Source organism: Xenopus laevis, chromosome 5L (assembly GCF_017654675.1).
Source record: "Xenopus laevis strain J_2021 chromosome 5L, Xenopus_laevis_v10.1, whole genome shotgun sequence".
NCBI lineage: Eukaryota > Metazoa > Chordata > Amphibia > Anura > Pipidae > Xenopus > Xenopus laevis.
Genome location: NC_054379.1, coordinates 70824349 through 70845124, shown reverse-complemented (window position 1 = coordinate 70845124; position 20776 = coordinate 70824349). Strand labels below are relative to the sequence as shown.

Genomic DNA, 20776 nt, shown 5'->3' with positions numbered 1-20776 from the left:
TTGTGAACCAGAGATCATTTAATTTGTTTAGATATTTTTCTCATCTTAAAGGAGAACTAAAGCTTAACTAAAGAAGTAGAAATGTACATTATGTTTTGGGCTTCTATACCAGCCCAAGGTAATCACAAGCCTTTAGCAGGGAAGATCTGTGCCTCCAAAGGTGCCCCAGTAGCTCCCCATCTTTTTTTTCTGATGATTCACTGCACATCCTCTGTGCTACTGCTGGTTACTGTGGTTAGGGACAGACACAAAATATAAAATACACATAAAATATATATACAATATAAGGCTGATTAGTAATTAATACAGACATTTCCTGCATGGCAGCACAGAAAATGTACTGCATTGTAGCACAGAAACAAGTGCAACCAACATCAGAATTAATAATCAGCCTTGTAGCATCAGTTTATATTACAGGCCAACCTCATTTTCTGCTGGATAATTTGCAACAACCCCTAAGCTTAACTTCTCAACAGCTGCTCAGAGCCCACGAAGCATGCGAGTGTGGCAGACACTTTCCAGGATGGTGACCTCATGTGACAAGTTTGAAGTCCTGTATCATTGATGCTATTATGAAACTGAAGCTTTAGGCTGATGCAATAAGTTCAGTATATAAAATATGGCATTTTTAGCCATATTCATTTTTAGTCTTTAGTTCTCCTTTAAGGAACATTTTTGTACTAAGCTTAAGAATCATAAGTTCGTTATTAACCCTGTAACTTTATTGAGCCATGACCAAGGGTAAGGGGCAGATTTATTAAGGGTCAAATTGAGAATTCACATTTTCAAAAAATTTTATGCTCAAAACTGTCTAATTCGACTAGGGAGTTATCTAAACTCAATTCAAGCTTTTTTGAAAATTTTAATTAAATTTTTGAGATTTTTCATACTCAATTTTTTTCAATTCAAATTCAACTATTCGCCACCTAAAACCTGCCAAATTACTGTTTAAGTCAATGGGAGAGGTCCAGGGATCAATTTGGAAATGTTTTGCAGCCTTCCTGACATTCAAGTTTTTTTCATAGAAAAAACTTGAATCAAGTTTGAATCAAATTCGATTTGAGTTTTGGGGTTGTTTTAATTGGTTTGAGTTTAAATAATTCGATTTTATTAATAATTTTGTCAGAAAGTCAATTTTTTTCGCATGAAAAAAACTTGCATGAATTCGAAATTTGACGCTTGATAAATATGCCTTTACATGTTTGTCTATATGTTCTCACAAACAGGCTCCACTACATCACACATTATTATTATCGTTAAGATGTAGTGATACCAAGTACCAACAGTAAATGGGGTATATATGTTGAACAGACTGCAAAAATTCAAACCATAACCATTACTGCTCAAAAGTGCTTAAAATCTAAAAATGTTATTTAGTGTATATACAAATAAATGAGAAAGGTACATGAATGCAACACTCAAGTTAAGGTCCCCATAGACGCGACGATTCTTCTTGCCGAACGACCGATTTTAGGGAAGCCCGACCAATCCTTCGAAATTATAGTGCGGTTAGTGGTATTCGAACGATCGTACATCTTACGATTTTTCGGCCGACATCTGTCGGGAAATTGATCGGCCAGGTCAAAAAATCTTTGTCGGTCCCAGTGCAATCTCTCTATGTTTGCAGGGCCAAGCAGGCAGCTCCCCTTTGTTTTCCTGGTAAATTGGTCTTTTTAGTTGATGGTAGATTCGTACGATCGTACGATCGTTCTGAGAAGATCGTGGTCTCACGATCAGGATCTGATCTTTTAAAAATCTCAACATCTATGGCCAGCTTTAAACTGCTAAAACAATGAATAAAGTAATACAAATACAGTATATTGCATGCCTACATTAAAAAAAATCAAAAACATAGACCTATCTCTCCAATTGCCATGTAGTCTTTGGGATATGCGTTCAATTTTAAATCCAGAGACCCTGATCTTATGCCCAGCCACATTATTTGTCAACTCCAACCATAACAAATGTCTGATAAAGCCAACTGTAGCACACATGCCTAGTATGTTAGTGACGAAATCCCATAGGGGGAAGCACACCAGAAACATCGGCATTGCCTTTAGATCATTTATTTCAGCAGAATTGGCACAAGCTTTCGGGGTCAACCCCTTCCTCAGGTGAAATTGCTCTACGTCTATGGCCACCAACAGTACAGCAGAGGAGATTAAAACATACAGCAAAATGTAATACAACTTAATAAGTTTGCAACCATAGCTTCACATCAGTGGGCAGGATTTACTGGGTCCTTGCTTTAAAACAAACAAATAACTTTACTAGAACTGGTGCAGCTTTTTTATATTAACACCATTGTATTCATTTAAGAGCCCTATAATGGTTTAGTTGAGCCAGTAATACCTTCATACTAAGAAAGGGGGTGGAAAACAAATTTTATAGTGTTCCTATTTAAATGTATCCTTGGCATTTCACCCTTACCAGTACATCACTTCTGATATACTCATGCATATTTCATTAAAATTGTACACATGCTATGGAGTTTGTATCTTCTGTATTTGGGAATGCAGTAGGTTATATCTTTGTTTTCTCTCTTTTTTTTTTTTTTTTTTTTTGGATTAAAAAAGTGAGAAGTCAGGCAGAGGTTGAAATATATCATTTCATTCTCATTAATTTTGTCTTTGTTAGCTCCTCAACATCAAACCCACTAAGGACTTAGCAGTTCAATGAGAACATTTATTTTACTGAAGTTATTTTCCAAGAATAATTTGATATTAACATTGGTTTAAGACAAGATCTTGCTCTCAACTTGGTACTTGAATTATTTTTTTTCTTTTGAGTATTATAATATAACCTTTAGATCTATCTCTTTGTTAGTTTTCTTGTTATTTTTGGGACTTTATGATTAACTTTTTTTCTAAATATGAATATTTCTGATTCTAAGCACAGGAGACTCCAGTGAACCTATGACTGATTCACCCTTATGCTAGGCACATCTCCAGTCTAATCATCAGTACAATACACTAATGGTCTCAAAAGCCCACAGCTCAGCATAATGAGACATTGAGAAGGAGCTTGGGAACATCTGAATAGTTTTTTTTTTTTCACACACACTTTCTAATAAGCACAGAGAATGATTCATATACAAAGAAATTGTCATCTATGGTCACAAAAGCTTGGCTGACGGTGGTAGATGTGCTTTGTTCTGCGTGCAAGGGATCTCCTTTTAGATTGAACGCCACAATGTCATACCTTCTCCCAAGCGAGGTGGGCGTGATGTCCTGAACTTAAAGTATAACTTGTATATATGTATATTTTTATTTATATAGGGCTACTTATATATGCAGCACTGTACAGTAGAACAATAAATTAATAGAACAAACAGGGGTCATTACAATAATAAAGATAAATAAATACAAGTACAGTATGTCTTATTTTATATATTGCACTTATTGAACCAGCCTAAAGGCTCAGTATCTCTAATGATTCAGGCCTTTGTCACAGGAGTTTCCATCTTGGATTTTCTTATGAGTGTCTGTGACCAGGGGTGTATTTATATATAGGTACCTGAGGGCCTTTGCATATTGCGGCAGCTTTTGGGATCAGCCCTCAAGTGCCTATATAATTCAATAATTTTTTGAAAGAAAAAAAATCCTCCCCCAGCCCCCACTGACCACTTAGGGTAAGATTTATCAAGGTAAACAGACTTTTTGGGATGTGCTCTAACCCCTCAGCCGATATTTTTAACAAAATGAAGTTAAACACAGAAATCCTTCTTATGATCTCTCACCCTGTAACTGTAATATTAGACATTCAAATTGAAATTTTTTTTACATCGATTCGAAATTCAACCTTTGTTAAATGGGCCTCCCACTGTCTGAATCCATTGGCGGGTTGAGGAGTACAGGCCTCGACGTTGTGTGCTGGAAGTAACGTAACCACAAGAAACGCCATGCACGTCATTTCACTCATATACTTGGGGTGTTTGTAAGGTTCAGTGTAGTCAGTATCTTGGATGTTGGTCTCTAAGCCCAGTGACAGCAGCACAGAGCAGTGAAGCCTGTTGATACAACATAAGACAAGGCAGCTGATCTGTCTTTGCTGGGAAACTGACTTTTTCAACATTGTTTGAAAAATGACAACTAGTAGTTAAGTAAATGCTGCTTTCAATAGCAGTTGTGTTTAGAAATAAGTTAAAAGGGGTTGTTCACCTTTAGGGTAAGGACACACTGGACGATTTGTCGCCAACGTTTTTAAAAAGCAAATCGCGGCGACATATCGCTCGTTTTGTCTCTGAACAAAACCAAATGAAAGACGCCAGCTCCTGTGCCCACAGCGCGTTTGTGAATCGCCTGTAGCTCCAAAACGCACTGAGACCCTTTTCCGAGCGATTTATCAAAAATAGCATGTACTTAGAAAAGCACTGAAATCTCCTAGACACGCACACACATACAGATAAGTAGCAGCAATTGTATTCAAATTACAATGCGAACGCAATGACGCAAGAACGCAAGCATGTAAAGACGCCAGGTTACAGCGGGAAGCACAAACCGTTTCCGGTTTGGGTGGAGCACGTACCGCACAGAGTAATGGGATACAAATCGCTCTGTGCCAATAGTCGCTGTGATCGTCTTGTCGCCGCGATTTACTTTTTTAAAACGTTGGCGACAAATCGTCCAGTGTGTCCCTACCCTTAAATTAACTTTTAATATGATCTAGAGAGTGATATCCAGAGACAATTTGTAATTGTTTTTTATTATTTGTGGATTTTGTTATTTAGTTTTTTATTTAGCAGCTCTCCAGTTTGTAATTTCAGGGATCTGGTTGCTATGGTCAAACTTACCCTAGCAACCAGGCACTGATTTGAATAAGACACTGGAATATGAATAGGAGAGGGCCTGAATAGAAAGATAAACAATTAAAAGTAACAATAACAATACATTTGTAGCCTTACAGAGCATTTTTTTGTAGATGACCCCCCATTTGAAAGCTGGAAAGAGTCAGAAGAAGGTGGCAAATCATTCAAAAACTATATAAAATAAAGACCAATTAAAAAGTTGCTTAGAATAGACCATTATATAACATACTAAAAGGTGAACTACCCCTTTAAAAGTACTGAACATTTTTAATAATGGTATATTGGAAAGTTGCTTAGACATGTGCTTTCAGTTATAGACCATTTTTTATTTTGGGTTTGACTTGCCCTTTACGTGCTGCAGGTTACTGTGGGCGACACTGCAATATAAGTGCCATAACTTGCTGTTTGTCATTCACAGGATGCTCCTGTAACTGTCCACATATCATGTTGCTAATGCTAAATCCAGTAATAACATGTAAACACTGAAACATATGCTTTACCAAATTTTATTATTTGGGGTGGGGTTAAGACCTACCCATCTAATGTTTTGCTACTTTAGAATACAGAAAGAGGGATGCATTTAGTTACAAAATAAGTGTTCAACCAGAAGCCAATTACGTATAAGCATGAGCTGTTATCGCATTACAGTTCATCCTTTCTGTGACAGAAAGGCTTGGTTTAATTACTTGCCCATGGAGGGAAGCTTTTGAGAAGCTCACAGATTATAAATACTAAATAAAATCTAGTTTGATTGCCTTTTGAAATGACTTTTGGGTAGTTTTAAAATCAAATACAAAGGGGGGTTGTGGGAGCTCTCACATTGCTAAGAAAAAATGTATAAGGAAGTGCTACCGACATGGCCAAATTGGTCAGTGCACATTCCCTGGGCCCCTGTCTAAGTAATTCAGTATATATGCAAATGCATGTGTTCACAAAGACAGGGGTTTTTAGTTACAAAGTTATGATCATAAAGTTGAACCGCACACAGTGGTCCCTAACTTGTTTAACTCTGGTCATAGTATAAAGGATCCTGTGCCTCTGCATAATAGCATTAATTGAAGTAGAAGTCTGCTGAACCTTGGTTTCAGTCTGAGGGCTAGATCCTCCCCTGCTGCTAGCTTACAGCTTTTAAAGGTGGCCATAGATGCAAAGATCCGCTCGTTTGGCGATGTTGCCAAACAAGCGGATCTTTCCCCGATATGCCATTAACAGGCATGGTTATATCGGTGGTGATCTGATTGTTCGGCCGATCAGATTACGATGTGCCGTGGGCTCCAGCGGGATCGGTCGGGTCAAAATCAAACCTGACCGATCGACCAAACGACCAATCTCCGCCGGACGAAAGATGTCGGCACACGCCACACACGATCCGAAAATCATACGAATCCTCAATTTCTTACGATCGGATCTGTGTGTCTATGGCCACCTTAAAGGGGAAGGAAACCTCGTCGGCGCTAACCCCCCTCCCCCCTCCCGTGTATTGCCCCCCCTCCCTCCTCCCACCTGGCCTACCCCTCCCGCTGGGCAAATGCCCCTAACTTGTTACTTACCCTTCTGCGCAGGTCCAGTCCAGGGAGTTCACAGACTACATCTTCTTCCACGCGATCTTCTTCCTCCTTTGACCGGCGTTTTAGCGCATGCGCAGTAGGAGCATTTCGCCGGTACGGATCTACTGCGCATGCGCCAAAAGTCACGCGCATGCGCAGTAGATCGTACCGGCGAAACGATCCTACTGCGCATGCGCCGGTCAAAGCAGGAAGAAGATCGCGTGGAAGAAGATGTCGCCTGTGAACTCCCTGGACTGGACCTGCGCAGAAGGGTAAGTAACAAGTTAGGGGCATTTGCCCAGCGGGAGGGGTAGGCCAGGGGGGAGGAGGGGGGGGGCAATACACGGGAGGGGGGGGTGGGGGGTTAGCGCCGAGGAGGTTTCCTTCCCCTTTAAGAGAGAGTGATTGCCCAAACAAACATTTTTTTTTTTTAAAGTGTAATATGAAAATAAAAGTGTAATATGAAAATAATCGGTCAGGTTAGAGGACATTATAGACAAATAGCAGGGGACCTTTTTACCCATAAAGTGGATCACCGTACCAGAGGCCACCCCTTTAGACTAGAAGAAAAGAACAGTCAGGACAGTGAGGTTGTGGAATGCACTGCTGGGTGATGTTGTGATGGCTGATTCAGTTAATGCCTTTAAGAATGGCTTGGATGATTTTTTGGACAGACATAATATCAAAGGTTATTGTGATACTAAGCTCTAGTTAGTATCGGTATGGGTATATAGAATTTAATTAAAAGTAGGGAGGGGTGTGTGTATGGATGCTGGGTTTTCATTTGGAGGGGTTGAACTTGATGGACTTTGTCTTTTTTCAACCCAATTTAACTATGTAACTAACTATGTAAAGTAAAATTAAATGTATAAGTGCATATATGTATATGTGTTAGTACAGGTATAAATAAGTAAGAATATGAATGTGAACTAAAATAAGTAAAGGACAAATTAAATAAGTGTAGTAATAGGTGTAGTGAATGTGAATGGGTGTCAAAAGTTTTATTTGGTGCAGTTAAAAAACATAGGGTCACCATTAGTTAATCAGGGTGGGTATGGAGTGTGCTACAAACCACATAAAGCTTAGCCAAAGCTTCAGGGTACATATCAAATACAAAGGGGGGTTGTGGGAGCACTCACATTGCTAAGTAAAAATGTATTTAAGTATAAGGGAAGTGCTACTGACTTGGCCAAATTGGCCAGTGCACATTCCCTGGGCCCCTAAGTAATTCAGTATATATGCAAATGCATGTGTTCACAAAGACAGGGGTTCTTTAGTTTTAAAATCACCCACTAAGATGAATGCTGTCCGCTCTTCTGCATTTCAACTTTTTCGATATGTTTAATAATTCTATCCAGGGAAATGGCTCTTCTGTATAAAATGAACAAAGTACAAATGCAGTGGCTACAAATGTAGAAACATCAGTGTTAAATGTCATATAGAAAGATCCCTTTGGGACCTTAATCGTGCAATTTGATGATGATGCCTTTAAAGTACAAAATTAAGGGAAGGAGGTGACACTAATGGTTAATGGATGATATTAAAATAATAGAATTTGCGCTTCTGATTCATACAGGGAAGTTGCTATTTGCCATGACCTAATTATTGTAATTTCTGATTTTGTGACCTGCATAAAAAAGCTTGACCTGTCATTATTATTCATTTAGTCGTTCCAGTGCAACTAGATAGTACATTGCCATAGCTGCATATTTGTAATTTTTTCGGTAATTTCATGTCCAAAATTCAGTTAGCATTGCCTTTATCTGCTGCTGATAGCTTTGCCTATAATGTGTGGTCTACTTATGTACTGTGGTAAAAAAGAAAATAAATTAATTACTCAGGAGCTAGTTGTGTTAAAGGCAATAAAGGGTTGTATGGAATTTCTAAGAAGAGCAATCTGGATTAATACATGAGACAGATTAGACAGGGTTCAAGGTTCAGTAGTGTGAGGGTCTAGCGTTATCTTTCCTGTCTGTGATGGATGACTTTCTTGCAAGAAGTGCATAATAGGTGATGATCAAAAATTAATCTGTACAACCTTTGCTTTGCACACAACCTACTTACATCCTAGGTGCTATTCTGTACTTTAATTTCCCTAATTTATTGTAAAGAGCTGTAGAGAGCTTTGTTCTGTTAATTAAGCAACATAACTGTAATAAGTGTGTTGAATCTAGCAGCAACCCAGTTTTTTTGGGTGGGTTGTTTGGTTTTGTTTTTTGCAGGGAGCTGGGGAGGAACACATTAAATAGCATATTTATGCACAGTGAATATTGACAGGGTCTTGTAAGCTATGCTAATAGTTTAAGTGATTTGCTACCTTTAGAAAATGCTTTCCATGCTCTTTCTAATCATTATTGTGAATCAGGATAAATTGTTGTACATGAAAATAAAAGTATAATTGATTTCCATGACTACATTTTTGCCTGTAAGATCTGTTTTTTTGGTGATTAAAACAGGCAAATGGCAGATACAAGTTTGTAACTATATATAACCAAAAATTGTGTGCGAGTAGACATTTAAGTAATAAACGTTAAACATAGAAGTAAGCTAAAGATACAGTATAAAGGTATTGGATCGATTATCTTGAATGCATTGGTTTTCTGAATGGGATATTTCTGTTATTTGAAACATCATAGCTTAAGTCTACTAAAAGACACGCACATCCACATATTAAACAAAATAGGATTGTTTTGCCACCAATATGGTTTGGATTGCAGCTTAGTTAGGATCAAGTATATATAAAATAATAATATCTTATTAATAGAGAGAAAATGAAAATCGTTTTCAAAAATGAGTTATGTGCGTTCCCATAATTCGGATAAGGGATCTATATTAAGTATAAAAAGCATACATTCTTTATTAGACAAGTTAAAAGGAAAAATATTGTTGCCATTTCAATTTCCTTAGTTTCTTACTTTATTTTTATATGAATTTTCATTGTCTCACACAAAATTATTTATAACTCTTTTGATTAAATGCTTTAGGTGGTATTGTTAATTTGGCAGTTTGATAACCTCCATGGTACTGGTAGTACAAGACATTGCCAAAGGCCATGTCTATTAATCCTCTCGTGTAGTTAGCAGCTGAGTGAAGCTGTTGATCTTGTGCCCAGATGGAAGCTTGGTATATTAACCATATTTTAAAGTATCCATTTACTGTACAGTGTTGAATCTTAGAATTTAAAATGCATTTTCTGGAAAATTTTGGTTAAGGCCTTTTACCACAACATACATCACTGGGAAGCTCAGAAATGCAGACCTAAGGAAATTAAAAAGATGACCGTCCTTTTATCCAGAGTTGGCACGACTATTTGTCAGGAAAAAACAGACCAAGTGCAATCCAAGGTGGTATCTGCAACTGCAGAAAAAGATGGTTACACGGGATTCCAGAGGGCTACTTCAGACCAAGGTGAGCGGGATTTGGTAATGGGTTTCAACCCTTACCCAGGTACCCTCCAAAGTGCAGATTAATGGTATGCACCAAGAAATGACCATTTCCTTGAAGATGTAACTGCATAAGATCAGTAAAGACATGTTGAGTATCATGCATATGAACATGGAAAAAAAATCCTGCTTACCCATTCTATTCAGTCTGTTTTAATGAACTGTCTGTTTTAATTAACTGGGAAAATAAATAGTATATTAAGTTGTTAGAGACAATTCCCACTGAAATCCATTGGCCATGGCCAGCTTTTACAGTGCCCTCCATAATGTTTGGGACAAAGACACATTTTCTTTAACACTCTGCTCCTCATTGTATAATTTTAAATCAAACAATTTAGAGATTAAAGTTCACATTCCAGACTGTAATTTAAAGTTAAATAAGCACTAATGTAGCAATGCAACACACCTGAGTAATTTGCCCTGAAATGAGGGGGCTATGTATAAAAAGTGTTTTCCTTTCTACACGGTGAAACTGAAATGTATGCAAATAACTTTGAATTAAAGTCTGGAATGTGCACTTTAATCATGTCTGAATTGTTTCTTTTAAAACAGAAACAGAGGGGAAACTCAAAGAAAAATGTGTCAGGCGCATGACTATAGTTTAGTGTGTTAACAGACAAATGCCCAGGTTGTGGTGTATTCTTTTAGTACGCTGAAAAAATAAACCTTGTATATTAATTTTTTTGGGTTCATATTTTGGCTATGGATATAACCTGGTATATGGATTAGTCCTGACATTAACCTATTGCTGGTGTCAAGATCTATAACCTGGATTTTCTGATTTTATTTTTGGTTGCATAGTCTTGTAATGTAGTTTTGGAAGGAAGGTAAAAACTTAAATGGTTTTGCTAATCCGGAACATTCTTATCTAATTGGATCATACTAGAAAGATGGTCTGATCACTTTACAACTTAAGATGCTTAGTGAACCCTTGGGAGTTTTGGATACGCTGTACCTCTAGGCCTGATTGTGGACTTTTGTGTGTACTGAAGATTATTAGAAATGCTGCAGAACAATCACTTATTAAATTACTAACTGATTAAAATGCATGCATAATTTATAGGAACAGGAGACTGTATAAATAAGCTCTTGCTTGATCTCAAGAGCATTTAAAGGAAATGCATATGCTAATATAGCAATACACTTTAAACATCAACATATATTATTCCACTGTATACTACATTTGTAGTGACATTATGTCTATATAGACCCATTGGTTGCTCCCTGTGAGTATATTTAATAAATTTGAGGTTTGGAGAAATTAACTCTCTTCTGCTAAAGGCTGTTCTAATGTAAAGCAAATGGTTGAGCTGCCTCCTTACATGTAAAAATGTATGAATCACAAGTGATAAGCAGAAGGGCAAGAAGAAGTCATGCTTTAAAGGCGACCCGTCACCCAAAAAATTATTCAAATTCCTATTTTATCACATTAGTCAAGCAAAATTAACTTTAATCACACTGTATAAATTATTTTTTTCCTTCAGTCTGGGAATTTATAATTATAGCAAGCAGGTAGGAGCCATTTTGTGGATACTGTTATTAAGACAAGCCTTGCATCATATCAAAATCTTGTTTGTGCACCAGAACGGAGGACCCAATGTCCATCCCCATGCACTGGTTACACAATTAAATAGTGAAGAGAACAGGAAGAATATGGGGAATGCAGTGACATCTAGGAAATGCTGAATGGAAATTGAAAGTTATTGTCTGCACTGCCTCCATGCCTATGGCATAGGGGAGCGGCAGACAATATTTGATTGACATCTGAGATTTTTAAATCAGCTTACAACAGCTATGAGTGCTCTAATAAAAAATAGAAATTGAATTTCATGTTTAATTTGAAAAGGACTTTTTTTTTATACAGATTTTTGTGACAGGTCAGCTTTAATGATATAGATGTATATGTAATCATAAATAGTAATGGAACTTTCTGTGATGTTTTCTATTTCCCCTTGCCAGACTTGAGTTTGAAGGTGAACTCGAGTTACAGACTGTAACACACAGTCAAGTGAATAACACTACTGGAGACAGGGTCGGACTGGGCCCAGATCCGCACCCAGATGCCGCAACCTCCCATTTGCGGGTGTCTGCGCGGCAGTGGTGCTGGACAGCAGCCCATCGTGGTCCCTGGGCCCCCCAGTCCGACCCTGATTGGAGAGCTCTCATTGCATTGCCATTTGTATTGTATAGACATGACTGGTAGCTTGTCATGCCTTGTGCTCTACCTGCAGCTTTACTGTGGCTCTTTAGGAGAGACAACTAAATCTGGTCATAAACGCAAAGATACAGTCATATGAAACAATCATTCGTACAATTTTCGTATTGTGTGTTGAGTGTCCCGACATTTTCCGTACCATGGCAATCGGTCGTTCAGGTTCAGTCAATCAAACAATCAAAAATATCACTCAAATTTGCAGTACAGGAGTAAAGAGTGACTGAAGTTTATCAGAGCACAAGTCACATGATGGGGGGCACCTGGGAAACTGACAATATATCTAGACCCATGTCAAGGAACAGCACTATGAACTGATGCATTTTGAAAAATAACATGTTTTCCCATGACAGTACCCCTTTTTGGTAGTTGTACATAAATGTTTAAATTCAAAAGTTACGTCAAAAATGCTGCCATATTTATGCTGTAAATTAAGCATTGGTTGAAGGTCTTCATAAGGTCACACTTGCCTCTGCAGTGTTTACAGATGGAAAAAGGGATTAGGAATAGGTCGGGTCAGAAAATCAAGAATCGAAATAATCAATTTACGGTACATGAATTTTTCAGTTCATATTCCTTTGTAAGCATGATAGGAAATACTTGTCTTGTTGTTCATGCGTACACATGCATACAAGCTATTGACAAAGCAATAGGGTCACTTTTGCTTTCCCATATCTGTTTGGAATTCATTTTCCTGGTTGTTGGAAATGTAGTTCAGCTTGGTAGCAAAAGCTTTTTTTTATTTTTTTACACTGCTCGGGTAAAACACTGACAGAAGATAATGCTCACTGTATGAAATATCTGTTGTAAGCATTTAAAAGTTGCAACCTAAATTTGAGATTTATAGGTCTGACACACAATTTTTCTTTTGTTCATCCTGTTAAAATTATACAACGATTCAGTCACTCAATCACATAATTTATAGAAGAGTGGTGTCTGTTTATATGTTTTTTGCCACATAATACAGCAAAATGGTTAACATGCTATGGGAAGCTGTACATATCCATGTTTCTTTGTTTCTTTATTCTTTTAATTAATAAAGAACACATCCATGATTATATTTAACTTGGTGATTTTTGGTATTTTTGTAGTAAGAATTGCACTACATTGAATAATTTCCCCCGTTTTTTTCCTACATTTTATAGTGTTACAATAATTTTGTCACTGATCTACATACTGTCAAAATGAAAAAAGAAAAAAAAATTACTTAATTGTCAAAAGAAGTAATTAACCCCCTTGCTGCAAATTACCTAAATATGTTGTGGTGCAACCGGTTTCCTTCAGAAGTTACCTAATTAGTTTAATAAAGACTGCCGATGTACAATTACAATTCACATTGTCTTTATAGAAAACACTGCACACCTGTTGTTGAAAGCGGTCAGTTTGTCATATCTACATAAACAGAATCATAAAGGCCAAAGACATGTCAAAACAAGACCGTACCACTCAAGAGTTGGGTTACATAAAACAAATGACAAAATTACACCTTTAATATACTACAAAGATCCAAGTTGGATGGGGGACTAGAGCTTCCAAATCTCTGGAGATATTACCTAGAGGCATAACTAAGCCACCTTTCCACTATCCATGCCCAAGCAAATGCCCCTCTATGGACATACAAAAAAATTGGTTTACAACCCCATATACAGCAGACTCTTTACTCTGGACACAGGCTAAATACAGACCAGAATCACTGTATGCATATATCACATGGCACTGTAAACTGTTATTGGTAGAAAATAATTCTATACCTCCAGAATGAATACTCAACCAACAGATATAATTTTAAGTGGCCTATTAAAGAATCTTACCAAACTGGAAAATAGATATCAGTCTGTTGTCTTTTATCTTAGGCTACCATTTTATGATATTCTCTGTGTTCCCCCAGAGATCACCTGATCAGAAATACTGCATCTCTAACTGTAACAGAGTGTTGGAGTGAAAATCAGAACTTTGTCCATTAATTGGACTAACATGTATTTGTGCTCTTTGTTTGTGTGCACCATGATTCATATGGTCCCAGGGGGCGGCCATTCTTACTTAAAATTACAATTTTCTATTTAGATTAGCCATTTGCACATACTACTAAACATATGAGCTTTTTCATGCAATATATTTTTATAGATACCTACATTTTTTGATGGTTTAGTTTTCCTTTAAGGGAGGTCATTAATAGAGAAACCGCCAAGAGGTCAGAGGTAACTGTGAAGGAGATTGATAGTTGACCCCAGGCTGGTGTAGTTTTCAGTAAACAGGTGCACTGGCCCTGGGTAAGCAATTATAATTATTGCCGGAGGGCTCATAACATTTGGCACCTCTCTTATGTCATTATGTGTTTCCTTTTAAGCAATTATTCCATTATAGCTTGATACAGACTTTCTATCAGCTATCTCAGCTCTACTATTTTATAAAGCCCAGCAGGGGATCCAGCAACCATATGCATAGTCTACCAAAGGCACATGACATGAGTAACCCAACAGTGCAGGGAATTTAGTAGGCAAATTGCCTAGGTTCTCTAACAATCTGTACAAAGAGTGGTGTTCCTCATATAGAGAATATTTTTTAAGGAAACGTTCAGGGTATAGGCCCCAGCTTGTGGGACTCTATAGGCTTTTTATTATTGTAAAATCATATTTTTAATTATTTTATTTAAAATTTATATTAAAATAATATGGTTCACCAAAAGTACAACTAAAGGCCCAACATAAATACATATTTGATATTGTGTGTTACAGGTAACCTACAGTTAAACTCAAACCAGTTATATGCTATCTGGCCACCGACAGATACTCGGCCCATTGCAGATTTTTATGCATTTTAGGTTTTCACATGTCATTTATCCCCAATTACTTTCAAAGTTCTTTAGGTATGTAAATGTGTTTCATGTGGAGTGAAATACATACATGTGGTGTCACCACAAATGTATGGATGGTAATGCTCATGTAGGCTTGTACTGTTCATCCTCCAGTGTTTAACATGACCAACATAGAAAGTACCTAGAATGCTACATGTAGCATCGTCAAGCCAACATAAAACTCTCCAATGAAACATAACTACAAATTTTATTGTGTTTACTATAATTATGTGCAATAAGGATGCCCCGTGCTGTAAATATAATTGACCGTTTTGTTTGCATTCCACAGGGCTCTCAATCAAGAATATATAGTGCACTTAAAATATTTTTTAGTAGCTGCTGCCGAACTTTGGCACATTGGATCCTCTCCATCTCTTTTCAAGGTTAATAAATGGTGTTAAAGAAATTCATGAATACAATCTAGTTTGCTTTGTTCCAGAAAAACTAAATTCTGCTTAGCATGAATCCATCTTGTGCGCAATCAGCTATTGTTGCCTAATTAATTGAAACAAATGTGTGTATATTTCAGCCATCTGGCATGGAAACAAAAAAAAAAGTCTCCTGTCTCCCTTTTTTACGCTTATCATAGTGTTGTTGGCAGAGGCCGAGTGCTTTTCTTTGGTTTTAATCTTACATTTTCATGATATTCCATTTTCTTCCCCTCTTCTGTCTTTCCTGTTGGTTCTGATGGCAGACCTTGAATGTACATCATCTAAAAAAAAATCAGCCTTTGTTGCAGTGTCATATTGCACTCTAAAATTGGAAGTTCCCTGAAGTCCAATCTGCCTTTAGTTTATTCAGAATATTTTTATTGGCTGGTAAATGCACTATTGTAGCAAGCATTGGCAGGATGCAGTATCAGTTTCTTTATAGAAATTCACTTATGTACTGAACTTGTCCAGCTAAATCAGAGCTCATCCCCAGACACACAAGCCTTTCTATTTCTCTGGCTTGCTGCTTATACTTTCCAATTTGTGTACTTCTCACTTTCCTGGGTTTTTTTAAAAAAAAAAAAATCTTGAATACTTAAGCAGTTGTTAAACTATATCTCTTTACATTGTTTGCAATCTGACAAAAACAAACTGCCAAGCAAGAATAAATATTCAGATCTTTTGAGATGAGTACATCTGAAGTCATGCCCTCTAGTCAAATTGTCACATAGTTCCTTTTTGAAAACTATGAGGAAATCCATTTTTATATGTTTAGTTAAACATTTTCCACATTAACACTATTTAAAAAAATATTTTTTAGTTTTTTTCTCCACCTCCTTTGCCTTTCTTTTCTGCACTTCTGTGAGCCATTGCTCCCTTGTGCTGGATTTCCATTCAGAGCATACCATAAAATAGATACCTTGCCAGTTTGGTAACTTTGGACATCATGAGAGTGAGATAAATACAACAATGTAACCTATACTAAAAACACTAGCTGTATTATACATTGTATTCCAAATTGGCTGGTTTTCTGATTCATTTGGTAGATTATAATATTTTAGTGGGCCCTAAAATGTCTTGTCATTTGATTTTCTAGTTCCGTTATGCTTGTACCCGCATCATGCTCCACTTTTTTCTCTCTCTCTCTACATAATATATTCAGTGTACTTTAGTTGCAGCTGTTTTCCCTAAGATTAGTGTAAAATGAACTATGTTTGGAGATGTTACTTCAACCAAAGCATAAGTTGCAGCACATTCAAAAATGGAAAGCATTCAACATATTGTAAATATACCACCAGTATGCACTGGACTGTACATAACCTTTATGCTTCTGCAAAAATCTTGTACTTTCTCCCTAAGAACTGAAAAAACAGATTCGTTCATTTTAATTTGTGCAGTTAACACACAAAGACTCTCCAATTTTCCCATTTAAATGAATGGTGCGCCCTGTTGTGCTGATTTACGAATATAGGTGATTAAAAACCAATCAATCAGCAATCTGTTTTTAACAGTCTCCTACAATTTACAAAATGAAAGGAAAGACTAGATTAATTGCTAGTGGCAACTGCATTTGTACAGTTTGCATCCATTTTCCTAAAGGAGGCCAAACAATAATTATACCGATTAGCAGATGTTCTTTTTGTTCTCTGTTTTCCTTATCTCCTCTGACAATGCAACTGACTACATGCAGTTTTGAAACTAATCTTTTAGTGGGATAATGTTTGTCCAAACCTCTGCAATAGCCCCTCATTATCATAATTTTTACACATGAAGTCAATCGTGGATGTGGGTAAGCATCCAGGTGCTATGTTTCCAACTTGGTCAACCAAGAAATCTAAAGATAGATGATAAAAATGGTTTTACTTTGGCAAACCTCCAAAATATTGCTTGTAGCCTGTATAGAAAGATGCTATAATACCAGCATAAGCAGTTCCCTGCTCTAAGCACAATGCAGGGGCCTGGTTCTATTATTATATAGTGGTCCATGAATAAGATGCATATAAAATGCACTTTATATTCATGATTAATGTGTGTGCCAAATATGTATTTAAAAAGAAAAAAAAACTATGTGATAACCAGGATTGCATACTAGCAATAAGCTAGTATGTGCTATGCCAGAAGGTATGGGATCCGTTATCCGGAAACCCGATATCCAGAAAGATTGGAATTATGGGAAGGCCATCTCCCATAGACTCCCCTTTAATCAAATATTTACTTTTTTTAGTTATTTAATTTTTCTAAACTAAAATTTTTTCTAAACTAAAAAAAAAAAAAAATCTTATTGGGTTTATTAAATGGTTAAATTAATTTATTTTTAGCAGACTTAAGACATGGAGATACAAATTAGCGAAAGATCACTTATCTGGCAAACCTGAGATTATTCTTTGTTTAAAGGCCCCATACTGTACCTGTATAATGTATACAGTGAAGGTGGTCCACTTTATGCATTATTAAAAGTGCTTGAAAAAGGCCCTAAGCAGGGGGCGAACCAGTGAACCCTATAGAATAAAGTACTACTACTTCCTTTAGGTTTTGGGTACCAAACTTTAAAAGATATAGCTATGTCCAAGAAGCCAGCACTAGAAAAGATATACTTGTGTAATACCTTGCTGCTCTTATATATATAATTATGATAAACGGATTTTATTAAATGCATTTCAGCTTCGTCAAAGGTTATAATATAAATATACCTCCAAACACCAAGTACATGAGATAAAAAAAGAACCTATCATACACTTTAAATTAATGTAATAAGAATATGCATACAGGGAAATGTTGGATATATATGTTGAGTGTGCCCTTCTATGCAAAGCACTGTGGAAGATGTTGCTATTTTTTAACATATAATGACATTTAAGATCCTTGTATGAAAAAAAAAAAGATGAGATCATCATATGCACCAATTTATATATAGTTTGTATAATAAATAATAACTGTTTATATAGTCAAAACTATTGCTTACAAATACACAAATATAGGGGAAGCCTTTCAGAGACTTATGTCTCCAGCATGTAACTTGTCCTACATTTAACTGTTGCTCGTGTGTCAGTGCATCATCGATAGGGCCAGGGTTTTTCCATAATACAATCATGAATACATTTTTAAATCTGTTGAATTTGAAGTCTTTCACTATAAAAACAAACAAACAAAAAGTGTTTTGCCTAAATTCATTTTCTTGGGAATGTCAGCCCAAAACTGCTTACTAAAAGAAAAAATAGAATTTTTATCATCTGTTCAATATAAATTAAATGCTTTAAGTGGGGTTATCCCTTTTCTGCCAGCTATCTGTTATGCTTAGTTGTGCTTTGCAAAAGATGCACTGCTAGGTTATGCATTTTTCTATGCATTTTTATGCAACCTTAAAGAAGGGTAGGTACTACAATGTTTATAGTATAGGTATGGCATCTGTTATCCAGAAAGCTACGAATTATGGAAAGGCCGTCTCCCATAGACTTTTCATCCAAAAATTTTTTTAAAATGATGCCAGCTGATTTACAGACCTGGAAGAGACCTGACTTCTCCTACTTTTTGTAAGGGTCAGAATGACCTGAATGGTGTTTAAAAAATAAAATCTACTTGTGTTTCAATTACATCTAAAAATTTACGTTAAATCACTGATTCATGTATTAGCCATGTATTAAAAAGTAAATATATAATCTAATTTAGCCATCTTTTTTTTTTACAGGAATTCATTCTAATAAAATTTTTCTGAAGTCTGAAATTCTATTTTATCTTATGTTCTAGAGCCACCAAGGCCTATTGCACCACCACAACTTCTTGGGGTTGGCCCAACATACTTGCTTATTCAGCTGAATGCGAATTCCATAATAGGTGATGGTCCAATAATCTTGAAGGAGGTGGAATACAGAATGACGTCAGGAACATGGACTGAGACTCATGCAGTGAATGCACCAACCTATAAGCTTTGGCATTTGGATCCAGACACCGAGTATGAGATTCGTGTTCTTCTAACAAGGCCAGGAGAAGGTGGTACAGGCCAACCAGGCCCCCCTCTCATTACAAGGACCAAGTGTGCAGGTAAGATATGAGCTGAGTCATGCATTAAAACATGGATATCTAAAACAAATTAAAAGAAAAACAAAACACTTATCTTCCCAAGCAGATATAGGCAGTTTCTAAAAGTTGAAAGATAAAAGAGCATGCTATTAGATGACTCTAACTGAAGCTACTCAAATATGTTTTTCCAAAAATAAGATGATGATTGTAAAACAGATAACTACGGTTTTCCTTGTCTTCTGGCCATTTGTTTTTTAATTTCACCTATGTTTCATTAATAAAAGCTTAAAGGGGACCTGTCACCCTAAGAAAAAATGCCAAATTCTTTATTATGTTGTTAACTGTGCAAAATAAACTTCACTTACATTATATGTGTTATTTAAATTTTGTTTCCTTTAGTCTTAGAATTGCACAGCAAGCAGGCAGGAGCCATTTTCTGGACGCTGTTATGAAGATAAATTTTGAATCACCCCAAAATCTTGTTTATGCACCAGAATGAGAAACGTAATGCCCATGCACAGTGCCCTTCATAATTATAGAGCCTGAGGAGGGAAGGGGCAATGTGAGAAGTGCAGTGATATGTAGAAAGTGAAAGTAATTGACTGCCCTACCTCTATGCCTCAGGCATAGAGGCGGGGCATATACTATTTGATTGATAGCTAAAATATTTTAATACCTTTATAACAGGTTTGGATGTTTTAATGAAAAAAAAAATTTGTGTTTCATGTTTAATTTGCAAAGGACTTTCATTGTGCAGCTTTTTATGTGTAGGTAACAGGTCCACTTTAAGCTCACATTCATTTGTTAGTTATGCATACAATATTAAAGTGGCAGCTTTGCTTGAGGGATTCCTGATCGTATGGTCATATTCTCTCAAAACTTGTCTTTTCAGTAATATGTTAGTGATCATGTTTTCTCATTGTTCTCTACATTAACTATAGTGAAACTGTCAGTTCTCCGCATTTTGTTTTTGATTTTCAGTTTCCACTACCATGGATAGTTATTTTAATTCACACATATATTTTCCTAGTGGTTCTTAATGTATCATATCTATTTAATCAGATTTCTAATGCTACAATGTTTGATTGCAGCCTAATGAGGGCATTCATGCTAAATTATCTTAAAATAACCTCAAGGTTAAGGGTCAGCTAGTTCTAAGAGGCAAGGCTCTTCAACTTCCTTCAGCAGGTTGGATAAGTGGAATTGGCATTTAAATTTCTTAGTGTAGCTTGGCTGTCTATAACTGAATAGCTATGCTAAGCAGTACTTCAGATGCCTGTTTAATCAGTTGATATTAGAGAACTGACAATTAAATGTACCACTATCAACATTTAAATTATATACAGTATGGAAATTTGCAGAGGGAGAAGCAGCCCAGCCAAGTAAGACTAAATAAAATAATGGAGCTGTTTCTCCTCTACCATCCTTGTTCTGAATGACAGTGCCTTGTTAAGTAGGTTACAAG

At 36.5% G+C, this 20776-nt stretch overlaps 1 protein-coding gene across 14 annotated transcripts in view; it reads left to right on the top strand.

The window, feature by feature from the left end:
- ptprk.L (protein tyrosine phosphatase receptor type K L homeolog) overlaps positions 1-20776 on the top strand; it is a 291695-nt gene that overhangs the window by 125092 nt on the left and 145827 nt on the right. For all 14 annotated transcript variants that reach the window (XM_041562919.1, XM_041562917.1, XM_041562920.1 and 11 more), the window contains exon 7: positions 19039-19332. In XM_041562919.1, coding sequence (XP_041418853.1) covers positions 19039-19332 — 294 coding nt within the window. The remainder of the gene's footprint in view (positions 1-19038; positions 19333-20776) is intronic.